The sequence below is a fragment of the Pollachius pollachius genome, assembly GCF_949987615.1.
Source record: "Pollachius pollachius genome assembly, chromosome: 13".
Classification (NCBI taxonomy): domain Eukaryota; kingdom Metazoa; phylum Chordata; class Actinopteri; order Gadiformes; family Gadidae; genus Pollachius; species Pollachius pollachius.
The window spans coordinates 7,005,823-7,019,546 of NC_136946.1; the positions used below are offsets into that span (position 1 = coordinate 7,005,823).

The following is a 13,724-nucleotide window of genomic DNA, read 5'->3' on the forward strand; positions in this document are numbered from 1 at the left end:
AGCAGAAAACAAATATCAAACTGCTGCTCAGGCCCTGACTGTTTAAGAGCCTGATGCTGTTTTGACATTGAGCAGAATATACACTCAAATGGATAATTACATTGAATATTTACTCAAACAGTGGCTGGCTATTATAGACACTGGCATTTTTTCTGTAGTACTCTCCATTTCACATTGATTATATTTCCGTATCCAATACAACCTCTGCAACAAGTCGTCTTAATAATACCCCAATGCGACGAGGAAGAAAAGGAAATAGATGAACTAACGGAGGAATGAGCAAGCCTGGTTGGAGGGATACTGCTGGTGGTGTAGTGTCCATATTGTGCTGCTGGTACAAGACACAGGTTGACTGCAGGAATCAGTAGACAGGAGGAGAGGGTAACTGGCCGGGGTTTGAAACACTGGCAGGAGGACAGTGGCGTGCTGTGGACAGTCTGGGGTTCGCTGGCAGAGGATTGGTGCTTGTTGTTGGGGGACAGTTGGATGACTTCAGCGCACACACACACACACACACACACACATACACACACACACACACACACACACACACACACACACACACACACACACACGCGGAAACACATGCATGTGTGTGCACATTTGCACACATGCACAGACATATGTGGCAGGAAAGACATGGAAATAGCGACACACATACATGCACACAGGCGCTGGCATACATACACACGCACACACACACACACGCAAGAACAAATACACACCCACACACACATTCATGCACACACAGAAACAAATGTATTTGCTAGGAAAAGACCGCACATGGGTAGAACCACATGCAGGCACACACAGAACCACATGCATGCACACACACACACACACACACACACACACACACACACACACACACACACACACAGTATCATCTCTTTTGCTTATTTCTTGCGGTGCAGTGCGGGAGTTATTTGGACAAAATCGTGCCTCAGTTTTTATTACAAGCATGTGCAATGAACACACACACACACACACCAACACATATGTAAACACACACAGACACACAGTCATACACAGCCTTCACACACACACACACACGCGCCGGCAAGCAAGTCCTGTGACCATAGGGAGTTTGTGCTGAGCTGGTTGGGATGTCAAGTTGAATCAGGGCGACCACAGCTGACTGGACACGGCCATTCACCCGCCAAAGAAAGGAGGTCGGGGGAAAATAGAGTGGGTGGGTGTGGTGGGTGGAGCGTGTGTGTGTGTGTGTGTGTGGGGGGGGGGGGGGGGGGGGGGGGGAGACGACTCTAAAAGACACAACTAAGCCTGCAGCCCCCTTCCTTCCCTCCCCCGGCCTCAGCAACACGTTGCTGCTGTAGGCTGTCCTCCGTGCAGACCCCCCCCCCCCCCTCCCAAATGAAGGGCGTGATTCTGTGTCGTTGACCCCGTTCCACAGGGGGTGAGGAGCATGCACAGGTGGGAGAGAGTCACACAGGGTTGGTGAATGAGAAGCAGACCAACATGAGTTAGTTATTGTAGTCTATTGTCAATTCCTAAAATCCGCTGTTTTATTCTTCTCCGCCTTTGTGGCCATGTTATAATACCGTAATTTCCCTTCGGGGGAGACAAAGCTCCATTTAAGGATATTGTCATAGTTTTTATTATAATAATTGTGTTGCTGTGTGTTTTTCAAACAATATGGGCTGCACACAGTCCCTCTTGCTAGCTAAAGCGTGCGGTTCGCCCTTCCAGGAAGCACCCGATGTTATAGAGAGAGAGACAGCTTCACTCCCGTGCCCCAGTTACTCCCATCTGTTGCCCCTGGCGATCACTTCATCCCCATTGTGTCGACTCATTACGCGCGCCTTAACCACAACCCCTTAATTGCCACCTTCCAGTTTCGCTCAGTGCTCAGGGAAAGAAAATCCCCCACGGACAGACATGTGGGGGCCACACTGCCCCCTCGTGCATGCAGTCACGTGCGCGTGGGTCCCGTGCGCGTGCTGCACGAGCGCTAATCTGATGGCGTCGGCCCACCAAACACCTGCCACCTCCGAGAGGAGAGGGGGCAAGAAAAGTTTAAAAAAATCCAGAACCCCTCCCCTTTCTGCGAGCGATGCACCTACTTTAATCTCCGTTGATGAATGTGCTGTTTGGAGCACGTGGGCGCGTGGCTGTATGCGGCGAAACACACGCACAACATACATGCTTTTCTTTAAACACATCAGTAGGAAGGAAGGAAGGGAACACTGAGGTTATTCCTTCCTCCTATATCCTCCTATCCTTCATGGCTCCACTGAGAAGATTTCCCAGGTCATTGGGTCTCATTGTTGGACCCTCAGCGAACAAGAGAGTTGTCCCCCTTTTGTCTCTCTGCCTCTTTTTTCATAGCCCAGACGTGTAATTATTCCAAGACAGTGACGAGCAGGGCCCGGACCCCTCCGCCATGACAATAAGTAGGCGGGGACCCCCTGGCGTGGGCTGGGGGGGCTAGACATGAAGCAATGTGACAGACCTGGTGTGGCACACACAATGGCCCCGGCCATCTCCCCATGGCAGGGCATGGAGGAGTAAGTTCTGTCCCCCATGACATCGCTCTCTTCCCCACACAGCACTCGCTGTTCTGCTATTGGTCTTGTCGGGGAGTCCCACGGCACCCACGCAGTTGTTTTTCCCACTCCTATGTGATGAGTGTTAGTAATACAGCAGGGCGAAATGTACGCCTGCCATCAGCCAATGGTGTATAGATTTAGAAAACAATAAACATATTAAAGAAATTGCTTGGCCAGTATTGCAGTATTGCAGTACTGTCTCATCTTGCAGTATTGCAATTGCTTTCCACTCGGTCGGGTGAAGACAAAATCTTACTCTTGGAATATAGTCACATTTGTATCGGTAGTACTAGTGTTTAGGTGGTGGTGAAACATGGGTGTGTTTGTAGGAAGAATGCTTCCCTGGATTCCAGGCCCTCTCATTGATGACCGTGTGACCCTAAGTGCTTCACAAGCATGCCATTCATCTTCATTTACCATGAAGGAAATGGTCTCGATGTACTGGTGAGATGTGTTCACCGTTTGTACCTTGCACTCACAAAGTGACTCCAGCATAGAGACAACGGTATGTGTGTGATGTCCGATTGTGTGTGTTTTGTGATGCCTGTTTGTGTGGGAGTATTGTGTGTGCATATAGTTATGTACACGTGCGTTTGTGTGTGTGTGGGTCTGTTCGTATGTGTGTGCGTGTGTGTGTGTGTGTGTGTGTGTGTGTGTGTGAATTGGAAGTTTGTTGATGGATTATTGATCGCAAATTAGAGTACAAGTCCTGAGGGGCCATCGTGGTTGGTCAGGAATGAATACATCTCTTCATGCCTCACCTCACACACCCAATTTAGGCACAGGAAACCAAGGGCACACACACACACACACACACTGTGGAGACACACTCAGCCACGCTCTAATGCATACAGACAGTGTTGCGTATAGAAGCTCAGACAATGGCCGCCCCTGAGCCTGTCTAATGCAAATGGGCCCTCTATGGGATGTCTTCCACTCTCAAAGGGCTTCCCTTTCTCTGCCATCTTAGGCAACTTCACATCTCGTATGCGAGCCAGGAGAAATATGTATTGTGATTCGTACTGGAGGGGGGGGGGGGCTGTGCTGTTTGCAAACATGCTAGAGGCCGGGATACTCAGTGGGGATCAATGGTGGAAAAGCTGTACAAGATACAACAATATTCAATTGTCGCACATTGGATAAATGTGTAACATTGGGATTTGGTTTAAACTTAACTAAACTGAGATAATATTCCGTTGACATCAGCATTTGGTCAAATATCTTTCTCCAATTGGAAGTAATTAACTTAATAAAATAAATATTTTATTATTTTGATTGTTTTGACTTTTTCTTTCCTTTTAGGTTTCCATTTCCAAAGAGTTTGCAACAAAACTATCAGAACAAGATCAAAGAACAGGATGGATTCGGAAGAAGTAACTTTCAACCTCCGCTTTTATTCTTGACCAGCAGAATTTCAAAACAACACACAAAGACACACACTTAAATACACACCTAGGGTCACGAAAAAAAGAAGGGGAAAACGACCCAGGATTTCTCTGTTGGCCTCAAACTCGAAGCGCCATGGACCCCGACCAGAAGGACAGCAGCCTACCAAAGGACAGCGAGTCCCCAAGCGACAGAGAGTCGCCCAAAGATTCGCCGGTCGACGCCAATAGCGAGCCGGTGGCGGACGTTGCCGCGGCGGCGGGGGGCGAGGAGTCGTCCGCCCACGTGTGCGGCGTCTGCGGCCGCAGCTTCCCCCTCCTCAGCTCGCTCTCGCAGCACATGAGGAGACACACCCGCGAGAAGCCCTACAAGTGCCCTTACTGCGAGCACCGGACGGCCCAGAAGGGCAGCCTGAAGGCCCACGTCAGAAGCCACAAGCTGGGCCTGCTCGGCCACAGCCCGGGGCCCGAGGGGACCACGACGGAGGGGGCCCCCGGGTGCGGCGAGGACGCCAGTGCCAGCGCCGGCGAGGTCGCTGACAGCTCCTCGGAGAAGGAGCACGGCGTCGTCGAGGGCGGGTCCAGGAAGAAGAAGGTACCCAAGAGGAAGGCGAGGCGGGGCGAAGACGCGGATGCGGCCGAGGAGGAGTCGTCGGGCAGCAGCGGCGGCGCCAACGTGCCCGAGGAGGCGGCGGAGGGCGCCGGGGCCGGGCCCTTCCCGTGCAGCGTGTGCGGCCAGGTGTTCCCCCGGGCGGCGCTGCTCAAGGCCCACGCCAAGAAGCACAAGGGCTCCCAGGACCACGGCTGCCGGATCTGCGGGCGGCGGTTCCGCCAGGCCTGGTTCCTCCAGAGCCACATGCGCATCCACCGTGCGACCAAGGCCCAGCTGAAGGGCGGCGACGGGGGCACGCAGCCGGCCACCGTCAACGGGGCGTACCGGGACCCCACCTCGCTGGCCAACGAGGAGTGCCTCTACGAGCTCTGCGCCGGCTGCGGGAACTTCTTCTATGACCGCCGGAGCCTGCAGGCCCACGAGAAGCTCCACAAGCCGGGCCGCGGCCGCGCCCAGACCCCCCAGCAGCCGGACAAACCCGTGGACCCAGAGACGGTCGTGTCCAAGGAGAACTTCCTGAAGAGCCTGAACCTCCGATGCGTCCGGTCCGAGGAGCCGGCGGAGGAGAAGGAGCTGGCGGGGAGGATCATGGAGCTGGACCCCATATGCAGCTACCAGGCCTGGCAGATAGCCACCAAGGGCCGGCTGGTGGAGGTGACGGAGAGGGGCGTGGGCTGGGAGGAGCGGCTGGCGGACGCGGAGGTGGCGTACAACCGGGAGAAGGGTGAGTACGTGGCGCTGAAGGTGGACAAGAAGAGGAAGCAGGGCGACGCGCCCGCCGCACCCTTGAAGAAGAAGAAGGCCGGAGGGATCCCGGAGCACCCGGCCATCAACGCCTTGAGCGGGAGCAACGGGGGTCACCACGGACAGACGGACCACACCCTGTTCAACGGCCTGGGCCACGCCTTTTACGTGGCGCTGCAGAAGAAGAAGCTGAAGGAAGAGGCCCAGGTTTCGGCCAAACAGAACAACAGCATCAGGAATCAAGGTCAGAAAGGTAAGATGTGTAAATCGCCTCCACTCTAATTCTTAATCCAATCTGTCTGTAGGGGATTATTGTTATGCAATGTTTTGTGATTAGACTAGACTATATTGGAACCAGGTTTGGATTTGTAGGTCAAGTTTGGGTTCATTGGTTTTTGGCGCAGCCGTGCTTCTCCTGAGTTGAAACTGGGACTGTCAGTGTTCCTGGAAGGGTTGAGTAAGGGTGGTTCTGTTGCTTCTGGGAACACATTGATATTTTGATTGTAAATGTTCTTATAGGACAGAAATACATTTTATTACACCTGTTATCAGGGATGCAAATGTTGGGCTTCTAGGGAGGGGGACCGAAGGCGGCAGTAGGTCTGCGGTGACTGAGCAGTCAGGCCTTTCACTGAATGTACTTTGTACGCATTTGGCAACAGATCAAAACCTCTGTAAACATTGCTTTCATTTTGTATTCATTATATTAATTAATATATCAATGAATTAATCACTTCTTTTATTTTTTATTATTATTATTATGTGCAATTATTTTTAATCGCATCCTAATTAAAGCAGGAGAAATGGTTTTGTTCCGTGAAAATGTGGATCGTTGTGTGTAACAGACCAAACACGATACAGGCTAGAGGGGTCTATGCACTAGGTCCATGCTTGTGGTCAACCTCATTGCTTCTTTGTGGTTCTTGTCCCACCTCCAGATAAGAAGCCATTGTTCTGCGAGCACTGTGACTTCCACGCGGTGGACGCCAGCAGCCTCAGGTCTCACGCGTGTAAGCCGCGCCCGGACCAGCACAGCGCCCCCAAGGGCCTGGAGGACCACCTCCGGCAGAGCGGCTCCAAAGACTCTAAATACATGGACTACCTCAGGAACCGCAGTGCCCTGCTCAGCCAGCCCTACTGGAGCCCCTTCGCCAGCCTGCCCGGCCAGGACTGGACCGAGCTGGCCGTCAAAAAGGAGAAGAGCGAGGTCCCCGAGGGGGCGGGGGAGGGGGGCGCCGCCATCAAACCCGTCCCCGTCGACGGCGCCAATCTGATCAACCTGTCCTCGCTTCCCGTCCCGGACCTCCCTCCCGCCGCCGCCGCCGCCGACCCCGCGGGGGACACCGGGGCTCTGGTACGCCACCAGTGCCCGTACTGCGCCCACACCACCAACTACCCGGAGGTGCTGTGGATCCACCAGCGCGTGGCCCACCGGGTGGACGGGGCCAGCTCCGTGGCCCCCCGGTGGGCCCCCTGCCTGGGCGGGTTCAAGGGCTCCAAGGCCGGCGCCGGTGGTGCCGGCGGCCAGTGGAGACGCACCGGCCCCCCGCCTTTCCTGGAGGGCAAGGACTGCCCGGCGCTGCCCACCCCCAGGACCCAGCGCACGCAGGCCCCGGAGGTCGCCGCCCCCGCCACCGCCACCGCCAGCACCGCCGCCACCGGGAGAGCTAGCGGTAGAACTACTACGAGTGCCCCCGGTAGCACCGCCAGTAGCACCACTACCACCAGCTCCGGTGCCCCCGGCTCTGGTAGACGGTCGACGGGCAAGACTCAGCCGGGCAACCCCGCCACGGTCAAACAGAGAACAGCCACGGCCCCGTCGAAGGACTCCAGGTCCTCGGACGGATCGCCTTCCTCCGGCAGCAAGATGGCGCTCCTGCCCCCGAAGAAGAAGTCGTCCAGCAGCGAGCGGAGCCAGAAGGGGGAGGAGCCAGGGCGGAGCAAGTCCACCGCCGCCGCCACCGCCACTGCCGCGGCCGGCTCCTCGTCCAGCAGTAGCGCCAACCCAGCCCACGGCGTCCCGGCCTTCCGGTCCACCGGCAGCCCCAAACACAGGGGCCACCGGGTCTCTGTGGAGGGCCGGCTGCTCCCCCAGGAGGGCCTGGGCTTCATGCTGGCCAGGAACCACGTCCACAGCCCCTCGCCCCATCACAGCGGCGGAGGACACGCCCCCACGCGCGACGCCATGAACGCCGCCGCCTCCGCGTCCGCGGCGGCGGCTAAAGGTCGCGACCTCTGGTCGGCAATGAACATGTGGGGGTCCCAGCGGGACCGAGCGTACGCGGAGTCCCCGCTGTACGCTCGGGGGAAGAGCGAGGCGCAGCCGGAGATGCCCATGGACATCGATGTGTTGAGCCTGCTGAAGAACTACAGCCCCCACGACCTGGCGGCGCTGTACCAGCACTGGGGCTTCGTGGACCCCCGGATCGACCCCCAAGGTGAGAGGGGAGGGGTTCACTGACCGGGGGCTGCCTCAGAGACAGGGGACGGAGCTGTGTCTAACAGCCTTCAGGGCTTGTGCACCGCCGCCATTTTGGGAGGAAAGGAGCACTTGCGTGTTAGTTATTTTGTAGGTAGTAGTAGTTCTTTGGCCATTGTTTAGAACTACATCATGAGCTGATTTGTCATTATGGGAAGACAGTTTTGTGTTTAAAACTGCCACACTGTTTGTCATGGTAGAAGATGCAAAACCAAGTTTTCATCAGCCTAAATTACAGCATATTTTGCATGATTTTATTTTTTTTTACACAATTACACAAGCACTATTGACTGTGTTTGAGTTTGTATGTATTGATATAGTGGTCTGAATATAGACTGTAGCAACCTTTTGTTGTTGTCACGTGGCCCCAAAGGTCCAAGTATGATTATAATGTACCGTGCATAATTTGTGTAGGTTTTTTGAGGAAATAGGAAAGAAATGATCTGGAATAATAATGATGGTTTCTCTGTTCCACAGCAATGTTACAGCTAAATGGACATTTTGTGAATGAAGTCCACTCTGCCTCTGAAGCTTCCAGACAAGTATGTATACTTTTGTTGTGATTACTGCTTTAGAAGTGATATGTTACATCTGGAATTTCCAACAAAAAACTGTTTTTCCCCGAATCTCGTCCTATTAATCCCCTTTTCAAAATTAATTACATCAAAATTGCTTTCACTCCTTCGTGATTATGTAAATCCACAATCGTGTGTGTTTGTTAGTGTGTATATGTGTGTGTGTGTGTGTGTGTGTGTGTGTGTGTGTGTGTGTGTGTTTGTGTGTGTGTGTGTTTGTTTATGTGTATGTCTGTGTTTATGTTTGTGTGTGTGTGTGTGTGAGTGTGTTTATGTGGCGTGTGTGTGTGTGTGTTTGTATGTGTGTGTGTGTGTGTGTGTATGTGTGTGTCCTCCCATGTACTCGCATGTGCGTGTGTCAGCCTCCACACCCTGGCTGTCTTTCTTTTCTCGCTCTGAGAGTGTCTGACAGGGTTGAGGCGAAGAAGTCAAAGACATAAAAAAAACACACCTCACCAACATGGCCGATTTCTGCCCCCTCGGGGTAAGATTCATCCGACGTCTCCATATGGCCTGTCACCGGCCTGTCAGTCAGGCCTTCCCCCAAAGCTACCTGCAGCCCCGCTCAGCCCCCCTCTGCAACCTTTCACTCACAGCCCTTCAGGAATGTGAGGAAAACGTTTCCCAAATACGTTCGGGCGACCCTTTTCTTATCGGAAACACGACGCCCACGGTGTTAGCAACACGCGACGCACCGTTTCACAGTACGATCTGCAAACCGTTCAAACCTCGAGTGGAAGAGGTGGCGTATAAGTAAGGGGTCCGCAGTCCGCCTCTATGCATCCCCCGCTGAGCCAGAATGTCCTGACCCCTTAGCCGCTCCTTAGCAACCTGTATCTGTGTCTTTGTATCTGCAAAGAGGGACAAAGAGAGTCTGCTACATAGCTGGGTAGTAAATAAACACAGTAGATGCACAAGGTGCGCTATTCAAAACCAGACACAGCGAGCCTTCCCGTTGCGGTGGAGGAGTGGACGGGTGTAGTTCTTCCCTTTTGCATTCTGACAGGCGCTGCTGTGTCTTTTCCTGTCTGTTCCAGGTGAACAGCCACACCACTTCCTCCTCGGGGTCCCTCCAGAAAGGAACGTGAAGACACCCCCCCAGCCCCCCAAAGAAACGACACAAGCAACGACTACCAAACAAGAGGGCCTGCTGCTCGCCCAAGGATATGACAACAGCCACTACCTCTCATGGACTTGGGGGGAGAGAGGGAGGACTCAATCGATGCAAAACGAACTGACGACTCCCCTTCACTGTTTATGAACAGCGAGCTGATTGACTTGAACCTGGAGGGAGATTTGTACGACGCTTTTTGACGTGTTTTCCGTCGTGCTTGGTAAGTTTTGGAGGCCAAATGGCAGTTGGTTCATTACAGAGCCCGTTGTTCGGTCTTCCCTTTCAGGGAGAAGGACTCAAGGAGTTGTAGTTGTTGTAAAAAAGGCCCTTGTGGATTCTATGTGGAGTGGGTTGGCAAAAAGAACTACAATGATGGACTCCCTTTGCAGAAGACTCCCCGGGTGGCTGCGATTAGCCTTGATTGGAAGGCGTGGATATCCTCCCAAACGGTACGCGCTTGTTGACGAGACAAATTACGAAACAAAGGTTGGAAGTTGTTGGTAATAATCCATTTTAAACATTCATGTGAAAGGATAGGGTTTTAAAAGATGTACCTGTGAGTTCTAGGCTGCTCTGTGACAATTCTTTGATTGTATATATCAAAACACTTTTCATTCTGAAAGTTATTTGGATGTTTTTGGTTAAATGTGAATTTTTTGTTTGCTTTAGGGTCAGTAAAGGATTGTCAAATGGGTCCAAATCTGTAAAATACAAAATACAATCAAAACCTTTTTTACTTTATTTATAATTATAAGACATTGACCTCAGATTAGACATTTGTAGTCTTCAGATTTTATTTGTAGACCAGGAGATTTAGAAATTCGAGATTAATTTAGTTAAATGTGTTTGAATGTTTCCATGTCAGTTGGCTGCACAGCTGGGCAGTTAGGGTAGTGTTGATACAAAACTTTATTCAGGAAGCATCAACACAAACTACCAATGTTAAGTGGTTAGCCATTGACCCAAGGGCTAACCAATCCAACTGAAACCAAAACATGCGTCCTTTGAATGTGTCGCATTCAGACGTCCTAAAGCACTGAATCTGCTCTCTGATTGGTCCAGAGTTGCATAGTTTCAGCACTATGCATTGTGAGGCCAGTCATGGGAACGGCTTGGCATCTATCCTTCTGAAATATTTATCAAAAAATATTTTTACCACATGGAACTTTTATCAGCAATGACACAAAGTTGTGTTCTCCACATTAACAAGACTATTGGGTATTTTATTTTATCATACAGCTTTGCATATCCCTTATAGACGATTTTGCCAGTACGTAACAAAGCCATATGAAGGGATGTTTCATTTTGAAGTATTTTTGAAGGTCGTCCACACAGGATTAGTGTCAGGGTAGTCAAGAGGTTTTAGTGCCTTGCCTAAGGGCACCTATGCAGTGTTTTGGCGTGACTGATGTCATGGCACAATCTGCTGTACATCTTACTCATGGACCTACTGTATCCTGTCAGACCTTCCTGGAGTCTGGCAGTTACCTTACCTTGGTTATGGCTGTGCCCTTGAGCCAGTAATCAAACGATGGGACAGTGGAACATAGTTTAGTGAAATAGCTAAATACCGACTTCCAATTCATAGCTGATTTGCTCATGGGCTTCAGACATACACCTCTCTGCTAGAGTTCATGACGGCTAATAAAACATTAAACTACAGCCATAACTGGTTCCAAATCGTACCAATGCTGTTACATGTGTCAGATGTATGTTATGGTAGAACATAAAGGTCATGTGGCAAGACTTTGTTTGTTTAAACCACGGGTTACGTGGTTTTGATTCCCTTTTTTAAATTGTGATAAATGGTGTCAACCAAAGTATTTGCACTATTTTAACATTGGTTCTGCGATGTAGCAATGTGATCCTATCATCACTTGACGACGACGCTAGAAAGGTTCCCAAATATTAAGCAATATCCACTGATGTGGCATTTATTAATAGGAATATATCTGCAGGTAAAATCGAATTTGTTGACTTTGTAAACCACTAGTTTTTGACTTGTTGATTTTCTTTTAGATTTCAGTTATATTTGTTTTATATGTATTTTGTTTGCAGATGTGCTTATTTGTGATTTAGTTTGACTTAAACGTTGTTTTATTTACTTTATGACATATTCTGGTGTACCAGTCGTGTAAATGATATGAAAGAAGCCATGAACTGAAGCTTGGATTGTTTTGGAAAAATGCATTATTTATTAATAAAGTATTGGCTTAAGACTGTGTAATTAAAATATTTTGATAAATATGACAAAGGTTTTAACTCTTTAACTACTCAGGAATTTACTCGAATGTGTATTTTTGTTTAAAGAATACAAGTAACCAACGTAAGGACAAACAAGAACAGAATAAAAATTTGTCAGTTAGATAAATTAAAATTTCATGCAACTTCCACCAGATGGCGAAGCAGCTTCCCTATTGAGAAGAAAATATCAGGCTTGTTCAAATTTCTATCTACAGTACTCTTTCATAGCTTCACTAGTTATCAGAATTCAAAATAGACCAAATAAAATTATATTTAGCACATCACTTAATTATGAATCGATGGATTAACTAATCAAACCATTAAAAAGCAGTGTTTTAACATTAGGGTAATTCCCCGCAACTACCAATAGATGGTGCACCAAAGCAACAAATGGAAGGTGTTGCTCTGCCTGTCTGCCTCCTCTCGGAGCCAATGTCGACTTTACCGGAAAATAATTAGTCTATTTCATCACATGACGTATACTTCTGTTCTGAAACACGTGGTTGAACTGAACGTAATAATTCAAGGCTTAGATGTCTGCCACAACGGTAGTTATATCCACTTGAATTAAAATAATTAATTTGTTTTTAAATGACCAGCTACAAGGATAGAGAGATGTGTATATGTATTTCGGATGCATCCACGGACATTCATGTCCAAAAGTAAAGCCTGTTCCATACAACCGCGGGTGTGGTTGTCTGGACGTATCCATCAGACTTGGGGACGGTGGTGTTGTTGTTGTTGTTGGTGGTGGTGTGTGTCTGGGGGGGTCTTGCCTGGTATCCTGTCTGGAATGACAGCATCAGTTATCAGGCTGTAGAACATCCGAGATCAGCGATGGCACTCGGTCTGCCCACCGGCCGCTGGGTACTGGCTGTAGATACTCTACTGTCACCAGGCTGGGAGCCCTTAGAAAGCACAGGCATATGCTGCCTGACAGGGAGAAGGCTATGAGCTGGTGTGTTGCTCACACACACGCACGTACGTAAACAGACCTGACTGACTGGTGGATGATCGGAGGGACAGACGTCAAGGGGAATGCTGTGTGTGTGTGTGTGTGTGTGTGTGTGTGTGTGTGTGTGTGTGTGTGTGTGTGTGTGTGTGTGTGTGTGTGTGTGTGTGTGTGTGTGTGTGTGTGTGTGTGTGTCATCTTACAGCTGCCTTATCTCTTGGAGCTGGATACCAAAGTAAACACACATGTCTTACACACATCTTTATTTCAGTGAATTCAACAACACATCTCCGATCACCTTTTCCATGAACATGTTCTTGCCTCCTTTGTTTAATTAAATTCATAATTGTTATTGTATATAAAAATATATATCTGTAAAAACTGAAGGATGCATAAAGCACGAATCTAAATCCTAATACAACGCTATTGTTTTATCATCACGCTGACAAAAGGGACATTTATTTTCAGTGTTTTACCAGTTGGCTTACCAGGCCTAGCTAGCGCGCCGCAGTGGCTTCTACCTGCTAACGCCCCAGCTAGGCGGTAATGAGCGGCCAGCAGGGTAACGTAGCGGCGGCTGTCAGAAGCAGGTGGACACCGCTGATAAGCGCTGTGTGCTGTGCTATGAAGCTTTGGAAATATGACCCTGCCCCCCCGCCTCCCCGCACGCACATATATACACAACGCATACATACACACACACCAACTAAATCGGCAGGAGATTTATTTTCTTTTCCATTTGGTCTTGCATCTCTCACTCACTCACTCACTCACTCACTCACTCACTCACTCACCATGGTTAATGTTGTCTATACAACTACAGGAGGGGGATAATATTGATGGAATAAAGATAATGGATTGTAATGGTAATTTTAGTTTTGTATTTCATTTCCTGAGCTCAAGGAATACAATTGGCAAATTATAATTAGCCGCCATTCTTGGCAAACAAACATCCATAATCAACAAGTGATTCTCAAACAGCAGTTGGTCCCAGTGGTTAGTGAGGTGTGTGTGTGTGTGTGTGTGTGTGTGTGTGTGTGTGTGTGTG

At 49.9% G+C, this 13,724-nt stretch overlaps 1 protein-coding gene across 1 annotated transcript; it reads left to right on the top strand.

The window, feature by feature from the left end:
• Positions 1–4,091: 4,091 nt before the first annotated feature.
• Positions 4,092–9,454, top strand: LOC307084732 (zinc finger protein 516-like; the record flags this gene model as incomplete). Its single annotated transcript, XM_079749216.1, has 4 exons — positions 4,092–5,565; positions 6,251–7,750; positions 8,269–8,333; positions 9,404–9,454. The coding sequence occupies 4 exons, from the start codon at positions 4,092–4,094 to the stop codon at positions 9,452–9,454; spliced, it is 3,090 nt and encodes a 1,029-aa protein (XP_079605342.1).
• Between the last annotated feature and the right edge of the window lie 4,270 nt (positions 9,455–13,724).